Below are 23,678 nucleotides of genomic sequence, written 5' to 3' on the forward strand. Positions count from 1 at the left end.
GTTGCTCTTCTATCAGCTTGAATCAGTCGGCCCATTCTCCTCTGACCTCTAGCATCAACAAGGCATTTTCGCCCACAGGACTGCCGCATACTGGATGTTTTTCCCTTTTCACACCATTCTTTGTAAACCCTAGAAATGGTTGTGCGTGAAAATCCCAGTAACTGAGCAGATTTTGAAATACTCAGACCGGCCCGTCTGGCACCAACAACCATGTCACACTCAAAATTGCTTAAATCACCTTTCTTTCCCATTCTGACATTCAGTTTGGAGTTCAGGAGATTGTCTTGACCAAGACCACACCCCTAAATGCATTGAAGCAACTGCCATGTGATTGGTTGATTAGATAATTGCATTAATGAGAAATTGAACAGGTGTTCCTAATAATCCTTTAGGTGAGTGTGTATATATATATATATATATATATATATATATATATATATATATATATATATGATATTGTAAAATATTATGTTTTAACATATGTAAAATGCATAAATTAATACATTTATAACCAATTGGCTATAATGGGGTTGGTTTGGCACGTGTCAGCCAACCCCCAAAACAGTGTGTCAACCAACCCCACCCACATTAGGACACACCGCTTTACTGAAATAGCCACATAGCATCACTCATCAGAGACTTTTAAATTTCATATCGAAATATAGCTGATCTATATCAACTGAAATCCTTACATTTTATATATCTCTATCTATCATAGTTCTAAAATGTATTTAGTGGGGAGAGCTTTTTTTTTGTTTTAACACAGTAAAATAGAAAAGTTATCCTCACCTCAACAGTTAGTGACAGTTCGATGATTTTAGTAAATGGGTGTGTTCAGGTTAAGAGGGCAGTCATTTTAATGTCAGATTTTTGTGGCAGAGCCCTCTAGTGTACTGGAATTGAACTGTGTGCCAACCAACCCTTGACCCAACCAGCCCCACTCTCCCCTACTTTGTGACAAACTCACAAACAGACATTTTAGCCTACTGCCATTTGAGGTAGGTCGGCAATTTATGTCAGGTTCATGGGAGATACGATTGCACAGATATATGGGAAAACTAAAATTAATAGGCAAATTCTTAAACAAATGCTTCCATTTTTTTCCAGTATATAGTAAACACCAAAACACACATGTTGTAGGCTACAAGAGCAGCATCTCCCTCTTATTTTTACAAATGTATATGAATCATCTTAATACAAGAAAAGTTTCAAAGACATTGTTTTTCTTTTTTATTATTTAACTGTAAAATAAAAATGAATCTAAAGTATGATTATCCATTAGCATTCTCATGCTAATGATGTGCATTTATCTCTGGACATTACTCTCATGACAACAGCACTAACATATATCTGCAAAACAAATAACGAGAACTTAAAATGATAATGTGAAGTATTACAAACAACACTGAATACACAGAAAAATATACCTTTCTCTGGCACTTGTAGATTCTTCAGACAGAAGCTCTGTGTGCGTGTACAGTACAATTGATACAAACAAGAATCAGTCGCCTCATGGACAGAAGTGGGATTTTAAGGTTGAATCACTTTTCAACATCAAGTTTTACTGCATAGGGGCTTAATAGTTCTTTCCATCTCACACTTAGATACTTTCAAAAATACAAAAGTGTTAAATATAAATAAATAAAACATTTTAATTATCATTTACAGCATCATTTCAAAAAACATCAAGAAAATAATGAACACCCAAAGTGAGGAAATGTGGAGCTCTTCAGTAAATACATTTAGTGACGCACTAAAACAGCAAAAAGGGGCTTTTGGTTTTTCTAACAACTGTGACATTCGCTTTGATACATTTAAACATTCAATTAATCTTGTTCTGTTGGCAACCAGTAGTGGGCGATAACTGCTGGACAGAAGGCACCATAGACAGATACGAGAGGAAACCATTTCTGTCTGCATTTACAAAGGGATTGTGGAGACTAAACGAAATAAACAACAGTTCCTAAATTCAGGAGGTGTAGTCAAAAGTAGAAATATGCGAACTGGGCTCATACGGCACAAGCTGAAAATCGTATATACACAAGGAGCAAACAGTCCTAACATGCATTGAATACTGAGATTATTACTGAATGCCCTGCAAACGCACAGACACCCCCCTCCCAAAAGAGGCGATTATGGTACAGTCCATAGTCTGTGCGCAGACCACTGTTCAGGAACCAGATGGCGTAGTTTTAGGTCTAGCTAAAAGTATAGTTATCATAGTGTGCGTGCAGAAGCTTAGTGTGATATAATAGGCAGAGTTCACAGTGTCCTTCTGAATAAGAGATGATCCACCTTAATTGCCTCATGCGACCACTACGTTCATCCATATATTAAATGATAACCAGTCTGTGTACCCTTTCTTTTGCATTCTAACAGCACTCATCTAGGTCAAGTTTCTTGGTTTCTCTCTTTCATTCAGAGATGTGGCTCAAACTTGTTGTCTCCAGTCTCTGCCAGCAACGTCACATGGCCCAGCGATCTCAGCACGCATCACTCCGTCTCTGCTTCGCTGTCCTTCCTGGTCATACCTGCAAAGGTAAAGAGCAGACAACATGTAAACGAGAGGTCTCTTTTTAGTTGCAGTACTGCTTATAACCACTAGTAGGCAGCTCATGAACGTGCATCTTCAACCAGAGCTGCTCTGAGATCGGCCCTCCTGCCAAATTTAGTTCCTACTTCCTTGATTTGCAGGTTCAGTGTTTTATCAAAATTGAAACTTGACTCTGCAACAGGGTCAGAACTTTCCCATTAAAGGGTTAGTTCACCCAAAAATGAAAATTCTGTCATTAATTACTCACTCTCATGTCGTTCCAAAACCATAGGACTTTCATTCATCTTCAAAACCCAAATGAAGGTATTTTAGATGAGTTTTCTATCCCTCAACTGAAAGACTATTGCTTTCCCTGGGAATCGAACCCATGACCTTGTCAATGCAAGCGCCAACACTCTACTGTTTGAGCTACAGGAAAGTATAGTAAATGGAAGCTCAACCGTACTTGCTTAACATTCGAGAAACCTCATTGGTTCTTGCAGAAGCTCAAACATGCTGGGGTGACACGAGAATGAACCTCATTGGTTCTCGTGCATCAAGCAAGCACGTATGAGCCTCCGTTTACCAAATTTGAGTGCTGTCTATTACTACAGTTGTAATAAATTTAGTTTAATTGTAATGGGGCATTTTATTGCCCCCTTATCTTGAATTTGGGGGGCATTATTGTTATTTTTTGCCTCAAGCTTCCGTTCATTTCTGACCCTGCTCTGCAGGAAGGTCTATCTCCAGGAGCAGAACTGTACACCAGGGCAGAATATCTTTTGATCCATGCATACTATTTGCAATATTAGCAGCATCACATCTGCTACTTAGGATTCATAACACTCTTCACAGCAGCAATTAATATTCAGTGTTATAAATTCACAGACAGGCACCCAGCACACAGCGACCTCTCAGAAGCAAATTCAGAAAGTTAGAGTTTTCTGACAAAATAGAGAGAAGTGCATTATATCCCATCATCTGATTTGGATTTAGATGTCTGTCATACCAAGATGTGCAACATATTCCATCAGTTATACAGTTCTGCTCATCTGCCTTTTTTTTCATAAGTTTACACACCCCTTGCAGAATATAAAATTGTTAAATTTAAACACTGATCAGCGAACGTACATACAGCACTCGAATGTAGTAAATGTCAAGCAAGTATGGTTGAACTTCCGCTTACCATATTTGAGTGCTCTGTGTACATTAGCTGATCAATGTTTATATGCAAATAAAAGACTAAATTAAATCTGTTCATCATATAAAATTCTATGGATTTCTTTTACAATGTCTTTATGAACATTTTGAAGCATCAGAGTTTTAAGTGAATAGACTTTCAATGGAGGGACAGAAACCTCTCTCTTAAAATCTGTCATTAAAAAATATCTTCATTTGTGTTCCAATAATTAATGAAAGACTAATGGTTTGGAACAACATGAGGGTAAGTAAAATGATGACAGAATTGAAATTTTTTGGTGAACTATCCCTTTAACATCTTGCATATTCTGCAAATGGTTTGCAAACTTATGAGCAGAACTATAAAATGATTCTTCTGTAAAAAACCTACGGCATTATGTGTGTTGTGTGCATGTGTTGAGAGGACAGAGTGAGTGGTTGAGTTGAAATACTGCAGGACACTCTCCATCAGCAGATGGGCAGCTCTGCAGTGGCTCTGATGTCCTGCAAGTGTCATTCATTAATCAAAATCATATGCGGTGAAATGTGGACACACACACACACACACACACACACGCACACACACACGCGCACACACACACACGCAGGCCATCCTTTGTCAACTGCCCTCTAGAATCAAAGCCAATCATGTTTGGTTCTGTGGTGGAAACAGAAAGAGCAAGTTAGCACATGCCATCGGCGCACACATCATGAGCCAGGCAGTGGTCATGCATCGTCTCGGTGACCCCAGCAGCGGCAGCAGTGGCAGTGTGTCAGGCAACCTATGCATGAAGTACCTGTGGTTTGGGCGAGAGAGGTTGAGAAGATGAGGGTCCTGCTGGAAATGAGCTTTAGGAATGCTGAGCATTTATACCTGCGGGGTTAAGAACGAGCGCCTGGAGGATGTCCGACAGAGAGACGATGCCCACAATGCTGCCGTTCTCATCCACCACCACCAGCCTGTGCACCTGATTGAGAACAGAGACATCAGCTTCTAGAGGAGAAAATATCCTCTGTAGTTACCTAGAGTAGCTCTAAAATACTGAGAAGCAAGAGGGAGGACCACGATATAAAATATCTCCTCTATAGTGAATTAGACCAGCTATAGAATATCTAGGGTATCTATTACCCAGTTGCTCTAGAATCTCTTTTCTATAGTGACCTAAATCAACTATACAATATCTATTACCAAAAGATGCTCTTATTGCCAAGAGCGACTGTAAAATATAAGTGTAAGTGCTAATAATAATAAATGGAGCAATTCCAAGAGGCCCGAGCACCAAAATAGCAATAGTTTCCAAGAGCAGCTGTATAATATACATATTACCGAGAGCAACTCAAAAATAGTGAGTTAGAGCAACTGTTGAATGTTACCAGAGCAGATGTATAATATCTATTACAAAGAGCTGCTCTAGAATATATTATCAAGAACAACTCAACATTTACCTATATAAAGACAAAGACTAGCTGTAGAATAAATCTATCTAGAATATCTATAGTGAACAAAAGCAGCTATAGAAAAGAAAAGAGCGACACTAGACACATATCACCATTATGAAGAGCTAGAGCAACTCTTGAAAATCTGCTCTAGAATATATATTATGCTAGAATAACACCTCTATAAAGACTGACAGCAGCTCTAGATTTTTTTGTTACCCATTTGCTCTAGAGAATATCCAATCTACAGTAATCTAAAGGTACAATATCAATTTCCAAGAGCTGCTCTAGAGCATATTACCAAGACCAACTGTAAAATATTTGATCTATGAAGAGCTGGAGGAACTTGAAAATCTGCAAAAACTAGAGCTCCTGCTTATCTATTACCAAGATCTGCTTTAGAATACATTACCAAGAGCAAGGGCAACAGTTGAATTTCTGTTTCCAAAAGAAGCTATAATGCACTCAGTTTCCGTTTTTGTCAAACAGCGACCCCTAGAGTCGCCGTGGAGTACTTGTATTTAACGTTACTGTCGTAAATACCACTCACGTAGAGCCGTCTCTGCACTCACGGCCTGATATATTAAAGTACAAATCTTGCATAGTGTGCCTTTAATATCTATTAACCAAGAGCAACTAGCACAGCTCTAGAATACCTAAAACTGAGCAGATTTTGGTGTCAATGTTGCAGATATATGAAGACAAAAAGGAAGACACTCAGCTCACCTCAGCCTTGACTATCCGATCTACTATTGTTTCCAGTGTCTCTAATCTGTTGCATTTCATGACCCCTTCAAAGTACTGTGACCTGTGCATCAGTGCCTGTGTCACGCTAATGTCCAGGTTGTTGTACGTCTTTTCAGCAGCAAGATTCTACAAACACACACACAAAGATAATGAATGTCTGGTGTATAGGCCACTCGTTTTTGCTCAATTAACAATAAAATAAATACATAATATACTTACAATGACATCAAATTTGGAATAAATATCTACAACTTTTCCTGAAAGTGGAAAATACAAAGAAAAAAGTCAGTAAATGTCCTTACTGTAAGAGTATAGAGTGCAACAGTTGGGTTTCTGAAGTAAAAACCAGATTCATTTTCTCCATAGGGAAATTCATTTTTAAACTCATAAACCTTTTTAACAGCCTTACTGTGAGCTACGAGGTTGTTAATCGGTGGTATTTGCTTCTGTTGAAGCTGTCAGGCTACATTTTTCAACTTACTTTTTAAATAATCATGTTTAACAGTGGAAACTACATTACCCATGATGCTGTACAGAAAATTCCACAGGAGAGTCGAAACAAGCAAAACGTGCAATGCGAATTACTTAATCGAGTAGGCCTCCCTACACTCTCAAAATACTTAAATATTTGTATATGCATCCATCTTTTCCAATAAACTTAAAATATATTGCTTATATATATATATATAATCAACATTTTTAAATAAGTAGTTTTATATTCCTCTGTTGTGGTTCTTTCCCTCACTAAAGACATTAAGTACACAGTCTTTTTTTGTCTGATTTTCAAATACTTTTTTGCTTCAAATCAAAGTTTGTAATGTTATGATTCACCTCGTAGCTGGTTGACTTGGTTCATGGCTTATAACGCGTTGACAAAGACTTTTTTTAAATCTCCATGGGAGAAATGAATGGAAAAAATACTTCCGGAACCAACGCTTCTGAAAAAAGTGGGCGGACACTGTTGCACTCTTTTGGAATACATAATATCTGTCTTTTTTTCTCTTGAATCATACCCGACTCATCCACCACAGGCAGTGCTGACACTCTCCTCTCCACAAAGATGCAGAGTGCTTTGATGATTGGCGTGTCTGGGTGAATGAAGGCGATGTTGCTGTAGGTCCCAATGCTCAGCTCCTCCAGTGTCTGCTTCATAAAGGCAGGCTTTGGCATCTCACAGACCTGAGACACACAAACATATAGTATAAAAAACATATAAAATTATAGGAATTATATTGGCTGCTTTGCTTTTGGCAAACAAAAACACTTTCTAAGAATTCTTAGTACATAAAGTACATTTTATTTTCCCTTCCAGTGCAACGTAAAAGCTGTATTGCTCAGACATCAACATCTCTCTTTCAAAGTCTTTATATGACATTGACATTTTCCTGAGAGATGGAAGCAGTTTACACTGTTGAAGCATATATAAGGCCATGGAATTGTGATCAGATAGATTGCAAAAATCTTTTCTCAGCCTCTTCATCCGTTCTACCCCTCCCTTCCTCTGCACTTTTTCATCCTATTCATTCTTTTCCTTCCTCATTCATTCTAGAGGAAATGACTGTGCACTTTATTACAGCATCGGTTAAACTCCAAACCCCGCAAAAAAAAAAAACAGCCAACAGAAATCTTGCTAAATGTCCAAAATTTATACACAGAATAAATATATTGATGAACTTACAAACAGCTGAAGGAATTTCAGGATCCTTTTGTGCGTCAAAATGTAAAGTGCATTTCCACTGACAGGGTCGATGACGGGCAACCGGTGGATCTTGTTTTTGATCAGTGAATACACAGCATCAAATATGCTGAAACACACATGATATAGAGGCAGAGAAAGTCAATTTCACTGCAGTGACCTGAGGAACACAAGGGCAACTTCAGAGGACCCTGACAAAATTCAGAGTTTTGCTCTTCCAAGACGAAGTGCACTGAATAATTTAATACAGCACAATACTTATAGGAAAGGGCAATATATGAGAGAAAAAAGGGTTGTGGTTTACTAAAGGAACTACTGTAGCGGTTCACTACACTAATGTACTGTCAAAAGCTGCAGGGGAAAGTCCTCTTCAATATATAAGATTACCTAACAGACTTTCCATTGCAAGGCAAAGAATAAAATGTATGTTAACACAGAAATGAACTCTTACCTTGCATCTGGAGATATGTTCACTAAAGGCTTAAATGTCTCTTGTAGATAGAGCTCTGTTATAAAAAATAAATGAATAAATAAAACATCTGGAAAACAAACCAGTAAACACTGGGGAAAAACACCTGTGAAAATGTCTTACCTCTCCACGTCTCAATTTTATGCTCCTCAAGCTCATAGATTTGTACCTGAACAAAAACAAGAGACTATTACTCAAATTACAAACATTCACATTATACTGATATTCTCATTGTATTATAATAGTAATAATAACTGAATCAATTATTATTATTATAATATTTAAATTGTATTACATAAAATGATTATAAATAATTAGTATACAATTATTAAAGTGCATTTAAATATCTAAATTATAGGTTACATATAATAGCAATATGTAACTGTAGGTTGCAGATGAGCATATTTTATAATAAATAATGGTAACACTTTACAATAAGGTCTCATTTGTTAACATTAGTTAATGTATTAACTAACATGAGCTACTTTTATTACAGTATTTATTCATCTTTGTCAATGTTAGTTAATAAAAAAATACAGTTGTTCATTGTTTGTTCATGTTAGTTCACAGTGCATTAACTTATAAACCTTATTGTAAAGTGTTACCTAAAACTCTTGAGCCATTGTTACATTAAAGGGATACTCCAGACAGTTTTTGGTACCATTGACTTCCATAGTAGGAAAAAAATATACTATGGAAGTCAATGGTACCAAAAACTGTCTGGTTACTGACATTCTTCTAAATATCTTCCTTTCTGTTCAGCAGAACAAAGAAATTCATACAGGTTTGAGACAACATGAGGGTGAGTATCTGATGACAGAATTTTCATTTTAAAGTGGAGTATCCCTTTAACATCCTGAGAAAATGTTAACTTTTCCTGCAACACAATCTGACATAAGCATCTGTTGACCAACAAGACCAATGAGAAACACAGACGAGGTCCAAAAAGCCTGATTCCTGAAACTGGGAAAAGGAGATATAAGAGTGCAGTGAGAAGAGCAAAAACACTGACTGAGTGAAAGTGAAACACAAAAACAGCAAGCTTCCCACAGGAGCACCAATTAAAGATCCGCACCACACTGCTGATGTAGGGTAACGTCTAAACCCGCATGACTAATCACAAAAGCATGGCTCATCAGAGGATGCACAGGCTCCTGTCCCATATGTTAGCTAATGATTACCGTGTGCATGTGTGTGTGCACCTTTCAGTGCGTGATAATGACCGATGGGACATGAAAATGGGTTAATGCTGAAGCTCACGATTTCTTGTGGGGAGAACTGGGAAGAGAGTGTTAGCGAGTGTGTGCCAGTCCTTAAAGGGGACATATTCTACCATTAGATATAAAGTCCACTTATAAAGACGTTTTACCTTTAAGACTTCTGTGCATAAATTATCTCTGTCATGATTGGCTAACTCTTTGGATAGTTTCACAGTTCTATGCATTGTGTATTAGGTCAGGCTAAATTGCTTAATACTGAATGGATGTTTATATAAATATTGGTGTGTTTTGAATGACCTGTTCTTCCAGTTCACTTCAAGTAAAATAGGTAATGTAAAATTTGAAATGAAATGTTGCATTCATTAATAATATACACTACCATTCAAATGTTTGGGGTCAGTAATTTTATTCAGCAATGGTGCATTATATCAAAAGTAAAGACATTTATATTAATGTTACAAAAGTTTTCTATTTCAAATAAAATGCTGTTCTGTTGTCAACATTGATAATAATATAACAATAATAATTACATTGATATTAATAAGAAATGTTTCTTGAGCAGCAAATCAGCATGTCAGAATGATTTCTGAAGGATCATGTGACACTGAAGACTGGAGTAATAATGCCGAAAATTCAGCTTTGCATCACAGAAATAAATTACATTTTTAAATATATTAAAATAGAAAACACGTATTTTAAATTGTGTTAATTGCACAATATTACGTTTTTGATCAAATAAAGGCAGCCTTTTTGGAAAACTTAAAAAAAAATCTTACTGACCCCAAACTTTTGAACGGGAAAGTATAAATGTATATAGAGTAAATGGTAAAAATTATGGTGTGTCCCTACAAACAGCACACTCTTCAAAACACATCCTGCCAATTGAGAAACACATGGACATGTGCGGAATTGTTAGAGTCTATTTGAGATCATCGTCAGTATGTAACATACGCACACAAAGATAAATTAAGCCACAGCTGTGCTTTCCCTGTAAGCGGAGGAAGAAGCTTTACATCATTCTTAACTACTTCCTGTCTCTGCAGAATAGAACTGATGGGGCGTTTCGTTCCCAAATAAATGAGAGAGGATGTTGCTTTTATTCAAAGTGATTAGTGGTTTCTTTGTTCTTGAATAAATTCACAAGACTCTATGAATACTGATGAGCAGGAAGAGAAGTTGTACGGCAGATTTGAGGCTGTGAATTATATAGTAAGCCACGTTTTGCAAACAATGAAGTGTTTCTGGAATGTTCGACTCTGCCACGTCTGTGTTCAGGATCACACTGAGAACAGGAGTCAGAGCAGTGTAAGTTATTTTAAATGGCGTGAGGTTCACAAAATGCTCATGGCTTTCAAAGGCCCAAAATATGAAATATATATATACACACACACCTAAAGGATTATTAGGAACACCATACTAATACTGTGTTTGATCCCCTTTCGCCTTCAGAACTGCCTTAATTCTACGTGGCATTGATTCAACAAGGTGCTGAAAGCATTCTTTAGAAATGTTGGCCCATATTGATAGGATAGCATCTTGCAGTTGATGGAGATTTGTGGGATGCACATCCAGGGCACGAAGCTCCCGTTCCACCACATCCCAAAGATGTTCTATTGGGTTGAGATCTGGTGACTGTGGGGGCCATTTTAGTACAGTGAACTCATTGTCATGTTCAAGAAACCAATTTGAAATGATTCGAGCTTTGTGACATGGTGCATTATCCTGCTGGAAGTAGCCATCAGAGGATGGGTACATGGTGGTCATAAAGGGATGGACATGGTCAGAAACAATGCTCAGGTAGGCCGTGGCATTTAAACGATGCCCAATTGGCACTAAGGGGCCTAAAGTGTGCCAAGAAAACATCCCCCACATCATTACACCACCACCACCAGCCTGCACAGTGGTAACAAGGCATGATGGATCCATGTTCTCATTCTGTTTACACCAAATTCTGACTCTACCATCTGAATGTCTCAACAGAAATCGAGACTCATCAGACCAACTGTCTCTTCAACTGTCCAATTTTGGTGAGCTCGTGCAAATTGTAGCCTCTTTTTCCTATTTGTAGTGGAGATGAGTGGTACCCGGTGGGGTCTTCTGCTGTTGTAGCCCATCCGCCTCAAGGTTGTGCGTGTTGTGGCGTCACAAATGCTTTGCTGCATACCTCGGTTGTAACGAGTGGTTATTTCAGTCAAAGTTGCTCTTCTATCAGCTTGAATCAGTCGGCCCATTCTCCTCTGACCTCTAGCATCAACAAGGCATTTTCGCCCACAGGACTGCCGCATACTGGATGTTTTTCCCTTTTCACACCATTCTTTGTAAACCCTAGAAATGGTTGTGCGTGAAAATCCCAGTAACTGAGCAGATTGTGAAATACTCAGACCGGCCCGTCTGGCACCAACAACCATGCCACGCTCAAAATTGCTTAAATCACCTTTCTTTCCCATTCTGACATTCAGTTTGGAGTTCAGGAGACTGTCTTGACTAGGACCACACCCCTAAATGCATTGAAGCAACTGCCATGTGATTGGTTGATTAGATAATTGCATTAATGAGAAATTGAACAGGTGTTCCTAATAATCCTTTAGGTGAGTGTATATAGTATGAATAAAATTAGATTTCTTAACACAATGGAATATGAAATTGTCAGTGTGTTTAGGGCCTAAGAGTTCAATTTTTCTGCTGAAAACTAGAAAAAAATAACACAAGAATTACGTACCATGGGTGATTTGTAGTATCTGTGAAGTATGTTGATGAAGTCTGTGATGGTTAGCATGCCTGCAGAGAAACAAGAAAGACATATTAAGACTCAAGTATGAAAGGGAAGTATCTCTAGTCTTCATTTGAACCAGTAATAAACAGTAAAAACAGATGGCATGGGTTTCCCTTCACAAAGTACAGTGGAGCTCATTCAGAAGGGAGGTTCTCCATGAGGTGTGGCGTTATGCCAGCCATGAGCTAAAACAGATCTCATATAGCACCTTAACACAATTCATCCACATAAACATGATACCGGAGGAGACAGTAGGTCAACATCAATGCTCTCTGTGTCCTAGAGAAGAGTCACATGAGTATTTACAACATTACATAAACCCTGGCAGCCGACTTCTGGACACTGCGGCTAAATCAGTGCCGGAAGAAAGAGAGTTTCTGAGACGCTCACACCACCACAGTGTAATCACTCTCTTGATTAAAAGGCGATGAAGAGTTCAGGCGTATTTTTATCTGCTCCTGTCAAGCCGGCCCACATTGTGGCCTCAGTCTTAATCAGCAAGAGAATAAATGAGGGATTGTGGGGCTTCAGGACTTGAGGGATGGTAAAGTGTCCATCGAATGCGCACTTCAGAATCTCGGCAAAAGTAGCAGGTAATTCGGGGACGTTTCGCTTACTGATTTTCAAATACTATGTATTCGACTGTTTTTTGCAAACTATATAGCAGGGAAGTATTCAATTTTGGACGCAGCCCTGGTCTGGATGGTGTTGGTCTAAAAAACCCTAGACCAACGTTGGTAGGTAAAGTTGGTAGGTCTGATTTCATATTTGTACACTGGTGTGTTTAAACCAAGTGATTCGCAAATGTGTAATGAATCATTTTGACTGGTTCAAACCCAGTTCTGACACACAAATCTGACATCACTAGTTCATGAAGCTTCATAAAGGAAGTGCGCTGTCCTCAACTGACAGTGTGGATTTACAGAACAGCATCATATTCTCCTGATCACCATGCAAATTATTAATTTTTCAGCTGAAGAGGTTTCTATAAGCAAGTGCTGGAGCCGTTGTGGTGATTGAATTAAGCTGACTCCTAAAAGAGCTCTCAGAGGTGAGAGGTTTCAAAACCCTGCTAATTAATATCAGGGTGAGTAGACGATGACAGAATGTCATTTTTATGTGAACTAATAACTGTATTTGTGCCTGAGCCTACAGGAAGGTAAGTGACTCAGCACTTCAGACACACTCAAACGGCCCTTTATCAACACTGAGAGGCTTATGGTAGACCAGCACAGATCAGCCGCCTGGGGAGAACAAGCAAATCTACCGAAACATCAACAGCTGGCCACATAAAGCAGGAAATATGAGGCTTTATGAGGTTGAGATTAAATTTATAAATGCATCATATTTATCAGATATCTGACACAGTCTTTACAGAGGCTTGATAAAGACTGCGGTATGGTGTTTTGGTGAGCTGTATCCTGCAGGCTGTCTGTTATGATTGTGTTATCTCTCTAGAGAGGACAGATACTGTCCCTGGATACCTCAGAGGACGACCATTTACAGTTGGATATTCGATATTTAGTGGAGTCACATTGCATGGCGTGTTGCGGATCAGTCTGAGTCACTCATGAGTTTCCTCTCCCTGTGACTCATTCATTCTCTGGGGTTGGTGCTGAGAGGTTATCCCAGCATGACTCCTTCATAATGAAAAGACAAGCTTTATAAGATGAAGGCACTTGAACTGGGTTATAGAGATTTTTTTAGATCCAGGACTAAATTATTTTACCACCCATGCTGATGTAATTTAGGACTCGTCTCTCTTTTTTATTTATTTTTTCAGTCTCTTAAAGGAACAGTTCACACAAAAATAGAATTTCTTTGATCATTTCCTCACCTTTATTTCAAAAAAAAATTGAGACTAACGGCATTAAATTAAATTATTTCTTTCAAAATATCTTCTTTATGTTTCACAAAAGAAAGTAAGTAATACAGGTTTGAAATTACATAAGGCTGTGTAAATGGCAGAATTTTAATTTCTGGGTGAATAATACCTTTAAAAACAACAGGATATTAAAAGTTTTGGGTCGGTCAGTGTAAACTATTCTGGAAAGACATTAACTATTTTATTCAGCAAGGATGCATTGAACCGATCAAAAGTGAAGTCAAGACTTTTACATTGTTGCAAAAAATGAATATTTCAATAAATGCTGTTGTTTTCAACTTTCTATTCATTAAAGAATCTGAAAAACAAGAAATTATAAAGCAGCACAACTGTTTTCAGCATTGAAAATAAGATTTCTTTTTTTTTTCTTGAGCAGCAAATCAGCATATTAGAATGATTTCTGAAGGATCATGTGACACTGAAAACTGGAGTAATGATGAAAATTCAGCTTTGCATCACAGGAATAAATTACATTTTAAAATACAATAAAATAGAAATAGCTATTTCAATTTGTAATAATACTTCATAATATCACTGTTTTTACTGTATTTTGATCAAATAAATGCAGCCTCGGTGAGCTGCAAAAGAGACATCTTTCAAAAAGATTAAAAAAAAAAAAACTACCAACCCCGACATTTGCCGAACGGTATTTTAAATATAAATAAATAGCGAGAGTGTCATTTCCACCACATTATTTCTTTGAAAGGAAATGTTTCCTCCTGACTGCTAATTCTGCTTAACTCATAGAAACCATTATTTCACTTGGAGCCAGAGGCAAATGCTGAGACTCTGGTCAGCACACGCTTCTATTTTGAGCAGGTTTTGTCATGGTAACAGATAAGACTCTAAATCAGAGGACCGCTGAGTGCTGTGGAGGGTGACAGGAAGGATCATCTCCAGTCTGAATCTCTTCTAGGGCCACAGAGATCTGGATGTATACGTTACACTCCCTTAGAGAGTCTGCCAAAGAGCAGCTCCACTTACAACCCTCGGTTTAAAAAGCCGTAGATAAGGAAAACGCTCTTGGAAACTGATAACACGACAGTAACCAAAGGGTACTAAGAATTTTAATACCTTTAAGAGCTTTTACCATCAAAGATCAGGCTGTTGTTCGCACAAAATGGATTCCTGTCACTCGTATCAAAATGTGGCAGTTTTTGTACTCTTTATCATTCCATACTTGCTACTTACCCACAAAACTTTGTTTCTTGGTCTCCCACAGAGGGGCTGCTCGGACCCCATTGGCCACCAAGGCAAAAAAGGCCTTTTTAACCTAAACAGAAAAGGACAAAAACATATTTTATGTTACATCTAAAATCTTTTTTTTTTTTTTTTTTTACACCAATAAGCAGTGACAAGCAGAGGGCGCTGTTTACTCCAAGCATCTCAGATTAAATGGAAAAAAAAAATCTTTGCCTCCAAAGGTGTGTCCAAGTACGCAGTATGCACACAAGTATGGAGTCTAATTACACCTTTGAAGACCTTCCTCAGATATACACTGGATTTCAACCAAACCATGTTCATTCCCATCTAAGCATTCAGCCACAGACATAATACATTTACGGTAGAATTCATGAGAAATTCCATATGGAAAATCATCAGGTATTGCTTTTTTTATCCAGCAATACAGATTATTTCAAATTTTCAAGACAAGTGTCCAATAAACAATTCTACTTTTAGACACGATAACAATATGCATTGTGGATAGTTTAACAATAGTGTTAAATCCGATCAAATTATTACTTTTGTTTAAAATATATTGTGTAAAATATCCACAATAGATTTAAAAATGCTACAAATAATGATATACAATTGCAATAGTAATAATACTATTAATTAATACTACTACAATTATTATTAATAAAATGCTCAATGCATATGATGATGATTAGATGAAGAAGAAGAAAAAGAAAAAGAAAAAGAAGAAGAATTTAAATATCCACAGTGCATTTAACAATATTACTACCATAATAATAATAATAATAATAATAATAATCATAATAATAATAAAGTATCACCACAAATTTATTTATTTTCATTTTAATTTTGGGTTAATATTAATTGTAAAGCTTTGCATTTAATGAATGGGTATTATTTAAAATGTAATTATATAAAAAATGAGTTAAATAATTTGCTTTAAAAATAGGAATATCTGTAAAAACATATTGCAAACCAATTACCTCTATGGAAAGCAAATAAATTCTGAAGCTATTTTGAATGATAAGTACACACACGCAAGTCTTGACATGCAAAGCTCTCCACGCCATAGACTCTCCATTGCATGGTATGATAACTTCTCAACTCAAGCACATAACCCGAGGTGAGCGACCAGGCCTGTATGAACCTGTAGAGTCCGTGAATATTTCTTTCCAAGCCCTTAACAAAACTCTTTTCCACACTTTGGCTGGCACTGATTACAACAGGCATATATCCAAATCCTAAATGACCGGAAACCATATGTAATCCTGTGGCATTCTTCAATCAAAAATGTTGTAATCATTAGTACTAGCTAAAGGCGTCAGCAAAGCCTTTCTCGTCTAGGAATAAATTCCGCCAAGGAGGATTTGGGCGGGCCGATCCTTTCAAACTCTGTCGATACTGCCATGGAGCTAAACAAAGCATTAATCATGGCGTCTCACAGGCATTCTTAAATAAATCATGTGAGCCTCTTTTCTCCCTCCTTGGGTGATGTTCCAGCCCAATCGGAGATTATTAAACATTAATCGAGTCATGGCATGGAACATAATGAGACGTTCCCCAAGGCTGGAAACTGTTCTGAACTGGGTGGCAGGGTTCGACAGCTAGTATATCAATGCTATGAGTCAGTGATCAAGAACATAGACTTGGACCTTCTGTCCAAAACAATCTCACTGCAGCCGGCAATGCTAAGGCCATTCATCTAGAATTTATCATCAAATATTTACACATATCGACGTATTGACCCCGTGGGTCTCTGCACCACTATTGAACTTTACAAGCAGACCGCACAGATGCTGATGGAGGGGTTTATGACAGCGCGTGCAATACTGGATAGGACTGGAAACATATGTGCTGATCACACAGTATGTGATATGTGTAAAGCGCTGTGTGGACTCTACTGGGAGAACAGCAGACAAAAACGTCAATATATGGTATAACAAACCACTGGGAAAAGAAACGAGACCGATCAAGACAGAAAGACAGACAGAGTCAAACAGGGTGAAAAGAAGCAGGATTATGGACATGAAACTGACTCCTTTATAAAAGCTGCAGCATTTTGATTGGCTCAGAAAGCCATGTGATCACAAGCATCGGCTCTTCAAAAAGACTGAAATGATAATAACAGCGTTTGGATAATATTGAAAACATTCATGCACTAACAGATGAAATGGAGATGGAATACAGATTGAAAATCATTAAATATCTCAGAATATATTGATATGATATCGGTTATCTGCCGATAGATTTTTAAATTTATCATGATATAGAATTTGAATTGTGCATGCTCATTCTTCCTATTTTTAAATGTATTTTTCCTTCCTTCCTGCCGTCACCTCCCTTTAATAACATTAATAAATGTAATAAAACTGTTAAAGATAATATTTAGCAAATCCCAAAATTAATACCTTTTCATAATATTGTGATGCCTAAAATCACTTGTAGAATTAAAAAAGACCATTTTTAGTCTTTTATGGGACTAATATTGGCATTATTTTTGAAAATGACGCACTTCACCTTTAATTATGACAAAACAAATTAAGGAATAATCGTTGAGCAGACAAAAATCAAACAAAATAATTTCCCTGATTCAATCTAAACAAATGACCGAAGAATTATTTGACGTTATTCTATTGAGAAAGTGTTTTTAACAAGAATAGTGAGATGAGGGGAAAAAATGGTGAAGATTATTTTGTAACTTTTTTGAAGTCATGGATAACATGTCAGACAGATTTCTCATCTGTAACAGAAACATCTAGATTCTAGAGCACTTACCTGCAGCGTTGTGTCAAAGACCACTAGCTTGGAGCTGGTGGGGACGATGTCGTAGCACTTATGTAACTTCATAAAACGCATGTAAATGTCGCTCTCGGATTGTTCAACAGCTGTAAAGACACCAATAAACGAAAACACAGTCACTCAAAGAGCAAAGTGAGATGTAAGTACATGTCAATAAGTTGTTGTTAAGCACTAAAAGGCTGAAGAACTGATGCATTCGTAATAAAAATGTGTTTTATTATTTAAATCAATTAATAAACATTAAGCTGCACAAGCTTCGAAATATCAATATTCCTTAGTGTACAAAGAGAAAAGATGGATGAAAATAGCCGTTGTGATAAAATGAATAAAATTAAACAACATTTTCCTACACACATATCGCATATTCAAAGTTTTATCGTCTGGCTGCAAGTTCTTGATGCCCAATTCTGATTTGTTGACTATATGTGACCCTGGACCACAAAACCAGTCACATGGGTCATTTTTTTTTAAATTGAGATGTATGCATCACCTGAAAGCTGAATAAATAAGCTTTCCATTGACGTATGGTTTGTTAGGATAGGACAATATTTGGCAGAGAAACAACTATGAAAATCTGGAATCTGAGGGTGCAAAAAAATCGAAACATTGAGAAAATCACCTTTAAAGTTGTCCATTTCTGTTCGCGATTGTGCTGCATTCACTCACAAAAATAAATGTTTTATATATTTTCGCTAGGAAATGTACAAAATATCTTCATGGAACATGATCTTTACTTAATATCCTTTTGATTTTTGGCATAAAAGAAAAATCGATAATTTTGACCCATACAATGTATTGTAGGCTATTGCCACAAATATACCCGTGCGACTTGTGACCGCTTTTGTGATCCAGGGTCACGTTCTTTTAAAAGTGATCCATATCCAATAACTGCATTAACACTATACACTTTGCGAAACAACCCAAGTTAGATGTAGTTACTCGGAAAAGAATATGCCGAAAAGAAAGTAAAAACTGCGCTAATTACAATGGACGCCACACACACACAGACACACACACACACACACACACACACACAAAAGGCGAGTAGATCTGGCGGGCATGACACAAATGGGTGACATGAACCCACTGAACTGTGGACTCTGATGTCTCTCTCTTGTTGTTCCTTTCAGCAGCATCCAGCCTAATATCTCCAGTTGCCATGGTAATTCTTACAGTAGTATTCTTAGACACTGAACTGATTCTTCAGCAGTTGTCTAGACTAAAAACAACACTGAAGTGAAAGCTTTTTTGTCAAGCCTGTAGGTGCAGTCTAGGATTTCTCAGGACGTTTCAACAAACATTAAATCAAAAAGCCTATGGAGAAAGCAGCTCTTATTAACATTAACGTCTGCAGCTTTGTGTTCGTAAACACTTGATTGACAGTTTCCACCTAGAATCTGTTTTTAACCACTGCTTTGAGAAAGTTAACATCTGATCCTCAGCTACGGTGTGTTTTCAGTAAGTGATCGACCTTAACAGTTCTCATGTTGGGCCACAAAAAGCAGACAGTGCAATGAGTGTTGACACACTCAGTGTGGTGAGGTTAATAAAAGGTTCAAAGTATTGCTCACCATCGCTTCAGCTCAGCGCAGTTTAACACTACTGGCTATTGTCAAAGAAGCTAGCATTAGCTCATGGAAACAGTTTAAAATAGGACAGTCCAGCTGCTGCTGCTCTTTACTGAGTGGATTTAAAAAATATAAGCAGAAAAGCTTGCAGCTGAGAGAATGTGTACTTTTTGATACTTATATGCTAATTTTGACATGCTATGAAAACATGGAATGTACATAAAAAGACAACCCTGCAAAGAGTGAAAAAACCAGACTGTGGCATTTAAAAAAAAAAATTGCGCATCCAGACCAATCTGATTGGCTCAACCCATTAATGCCCGCCCACTTTTTCAGCGGCCTTGGTTCTGGAAGTATTTTGTATTTTTAAAACGTCTTTGTTAAAGAGTTAGAATCCATGAACCAAACCAACCTGTTATGAGGTGAATTACAATATTACAAACTTTGATGTGAAGCAAAAGTATTTGAGATTTAGACAATAGTACAAGACTTTGTACTTAACAGCTTTAATGAGGGAAATAACTACAATCCCATGAAGCATTGCAAATGGCAATCAAAATAAAAATGATGGATAAATATAAAACTATTGATTTAAAGAAGTTAATTATTTAAATATAGATAATTTATTCGTGCATATATTGATTACGTTTAGCAGTGCTTCAGGGTAACTGGTGGGTGTATTTATTTAACGATTTTTTTTTTGTGCAGAATCATGGGTAATGTAGTTTTTCGCAAGGAATTCCACTGTTAAACATGATTATTTAAAAAATAAGTTCAAATAATGTGAGCTGACGGCTTCATTAGAAATACATACCATCGATTAACAAACTCGGTAGGTCTGTTTTTAAAGTTTTCTAAGTTATCAATAAAAATCAATTCCCCTATGGACAAAATGAATGGGATTTTGAAATAAATCAGACCCGACTGTTGCACACACACTATTTGCCAGACCAATAGCAAACGGGGTTGCATTTTTGAAAACAGTCATTATTTTTCTTCATAATTCATTACGAGAACAACAATACACCCATTTTAGTGTGGGATTTGTGATAATCATCATTCATAGCTACCAAAAAAAAAAAAAAGAAAGTATTATCCACAAATAAGCCCAAACAAATAACAAAAGAAAAGCTAGTCAGAAAGTCTGTGTTTGGATCTAACACAACCAGAGGCATGACGCTTTGGCCGATGTCCACCGTGGCTATTCAAAGAACTGAATTACTGCAGAATGAATCTTTTGTTTGTTGAAAACATTCTAGTTTTCACATGGTATTCGAGCAACACGCCAGGGCATGCTGGAACGCTCCAGAACCGCATACTCCAAACCAATGCCTTCAAGACATCATTTAATGAAGGCGCTTCAAAAACTAGCACATGCTATTAATACTTCAAAAAGCACACTGCCCTGTGCATGTCTTCAACAAGGCATTAGATAGGCTGCAAATTCTAAGTTATTATTATATTAAAATAAAATAAAATGTTTTAAAATATGATTTTAAAGGATTGGTTCACTCAAAAATCACTCTTTTATTGTGCAATAGTGTTCTTTTTCAGCGGCGTTGGTTCCTGAGGTATTTTTTTCCATTCATTTCTTTGTTAAAACGTTATAAGCCATGAACCAAGCCAACAAGGTACAAGGTGAATCATAACATTACAAACTTTGATTTGAAGCAAATAGTATTTCAAAATCAGAAAAAATACCAAGGTACAAGAAAACTGCTTTAGTGATGACAATCCCACGAGTCGTGCACTAGAAGTATTCAATAGTTTTTTTGAAACTGAAACTAAAACTGTTTAAAATCATTTTCGGTTTTTGAAATAAAGCTGAAATAAAATACAATAAAATATAAATATTAGACGCACAACTTAAATGAAAAAATGCTGAATAGAAATGCTGCTTTGGCAACTGACTAAAATAAATAAGTTTAAGCTAAAGTACTAAAACTTAATAAAAATAAAACTGAAATAAAACATTTTTTACAGCTAAAAGGAAATATTCAAATGAAGTTCTAACGAAAATAACATGAGCACATAAAAATAACTAAAACATAGATTAAAATTAAGATGAAGTTGAAAGTATAAAAGCTAATTCAAAATATTAATAAATACTATAATAGTACAAACAATACTAAAATAACACTGGCTTTTGTTAAAAATAGAGACCAGTTTACTGAGTAAGTTAGTTGAACTGAAGAACTGATTCGATCTGAATCATGAACAAGTTGAGAATTGGAACAACCAATTGAAGTTGAGAACAACCAATTGAAAAGATTGTACTCAAAAGAAAGATTCATTCAAAAATCTGACATTGCTGCTCCTCATGAATGGGAATAATACCTTAAAATGCAGTCTTCAGTGCAATTTGTGAATAATTTAACTTTTTTTAAAAGTCAGTGCCATAGTACAGGATAGTGCACACCAACACAAACTCATCTAAAAACACCAGCCTGGGCCGAGGGTTTTACAGTACAGAGATAGATATCTTTTTGCGAGGTGATGTGAATTGTGCGAGAAGGTTTAGAGGACTTCACTGTCACCGGTGGTGCTTTGGGGAAAACCCTCAGCATATAGTGCAGATCTGAAGCCTGCACGACCTGCTCTTCTGGAAGGTGTCCGCTCTGTTTCCCCTCAAAGGTAGGGTCGAAAAGAACAGAACAGCAGCAAAAGCCTTTGTAAATAATGGGAAGACTTGCACTGCCAGTGCCAGATCAGTGTGGTATGCTCGCCTCATATTGCTGGGAAAACCTTGCCGGAGGCAAAAGCACTTCACAGGAAAATGTCCGCTCTGAAAACAGCTTCAGGGCTGGTTCATAGCCTCCGCACAGCATTCCTTGTTAAGTCAAGTTATGATTATGGGACCGATTACTTAATAAAACTGCAGCCATAAGCTTCTTAAAAAAAAAAAAAATCAAATCACATTAATGAAAATTTTCTTCATAAATGCTTTAAATAACTGAACAGCACCAACAAGAATTGATAAATTCAATTAATCAAAGAATTCTGAAAAAAAAAGTATCACAGTTTCCATGAGAATAACAAGCAGCACAACTGTTTTTAACATAAGAAACGTTTCTTGAGCAGCAAATCAGCATATTAGAATGATTTCTGAAGGATCATGTGACACTTAAGTCTCAGGTAATGATGCTGAAAATTCAGTTTTGCATCACAGGGATAAATTACATTTTTAAAATAGGTATTAAAACAGGTTGTGCATAATTAAAGACTGACTGGGTTTCCCCACAAACAGTCTCATTGTTTAAGTGATCAATATCTGTAACTGAGAAAGGAATACATATATTTGGACATTACCCTCCTCACCCCTGAGGGACTCCATGGCGTGGGTGAGGCGTCTCCAGCCAATAGCATCATCTGACGCATCTACACCCAACAGGTTAGAAATGACGAATGGGGATCCCGATACATTACTGGGATCTCCAGTGATTCCTACCAAAGAGCTGGATTTTAAATCGATACATTGTATAAAAGGCCATGCCACTGATCATGACCAGAAATGACCAGGTGACGAGAGGAAAATCAGCATCGCGTGATTACGCACGGGTTAGATTATGAACGAGATTAAAATAGACTATCACTCTAAGTGCGAGGAATAAATAAATCAGCAAAGAATATGATAAAAATGTCAAGACATCGAAGCTGCTGAGCCAGCCGGTTCAGAAAACGAAGGAAGGTCGCAACTATCACGACATGTATTTAAGAGGCTTACCTTCATCCTCGAGATCGAGTTTCTCCAGCATGTCTTCAGATAAACCGTGGACCTGGAGACAGAGTGACAAGAGTCAAGACCAGTCGAGGCGATCTCAGGCTGCCCTCCCGTCGCGCCGTCCGTCCACACTCTCTCTCACTCACTCACACACACACACACACACACACACACACACCGGCAGGCAGACGGTGAGGAGACCGCTGAGATCGGAAGTTGGCTGTCAGAGTTTAATAAAGATACAGTAGACAATAAAAGGAAGCAACGCAAACTGAACTGTACTAAGTGCTCATGCTTTCGGGTCCATCGGTCCTTGTAGGGACAGTCCGTGTTTGCAGGCGTGCTCCGGTTGTGTACCCGTACATGTACATCCAATGTGAAGTCAGTGATGAGAGACCCTCCCCCTCCGGCTTTTTACAAATGGACTGTTCCAGTTTGCTGCAGTCGCGAGCCG

The 23,678-nt window shown here is 37.3% G+C and overlaps 1 protein-coding gene across 7 annotated transcripts in view; it reads right to left on the bottom strand.

Moving 5' to 3' along the window:
• Window positions 1-1,627: 1,627 nt before the first annotated feature.
• prkag2a (protein kinase, AMP-activated, gamma 2 non-catalytic subunit a) overlaps window positions 1,628-23,678 on the bottom strand; it is a 63,917-nt gene continuing 41,866 nt past the window's right edge. For 3 of the 7 annotated variants that reach the window (XM_084102626.1, XM_084102627.1, XM_084102628.1), the window contains 12 exons: window positions 23,228-23,279; window positions 17,912-18,021; window positions 15,131-15,212; window positions 12,001-12,059; window positions 8,185-8,230; window positions 8,044-8,098; window positions 7,575-7,701; window positions 6,910-7,075; window positions 6,116-6,153; window positions 5,876-6,022; window positions 4,587-4,680; window positions 1,628-2,531 (listed from right to left, as the gene is read on the bottom strand). In XM_084102626.1, the coding sequence (XP_083958752.1) occupies window positions 2,494-2,531; window positions 4,587-4,680; window positions 5,876-6,022; window positions 6,116-6,153; window positions 6,910-7,075; window positions 7,575-7,701; window positions 8,044-8,098; window positions 8,185-8,230; window positions 12,001-12,059; window positions 15,131-15,212; window positions 17,912-18,021; window positions 23,228-23,279 (1,014 nt within the window). In that variant the 3' untranslated portion in view covers window positions 1,628-2,493. Of the gene's footprint in view, window positions 2,532-4,509; window positions 4,681-5,875; window positions 6,023-6,115; window positions 6,154-6,909; window positions 7,076-7,574; window positions 7,702-8,043; window positions 8,099-8,184; window positions 8,231-12,000; window positions 12,060-15,130; window positions 15,213-17,911; window positions 18,022-23,227; window positions 23,280-23,501; window positions 23,640-23,678 lie in introns of those variants that run through there. The other 4 variants (XR_014604464.1, XR_014604465.1, XR_014604466.1 and 1 more) reach the window with 3 other exon arrangements.

The sequence above is a fragment of the Abramis brama genome (assembly GCF_963993115.1).
Source record: "Abramis brama genome assembly, chromosome: 24".
NCBI lineage: Eukaryota > Metazoa > Chordata > Actinopteri > Cypriniformes > Leuciscidae > Abramis > Abramis brama.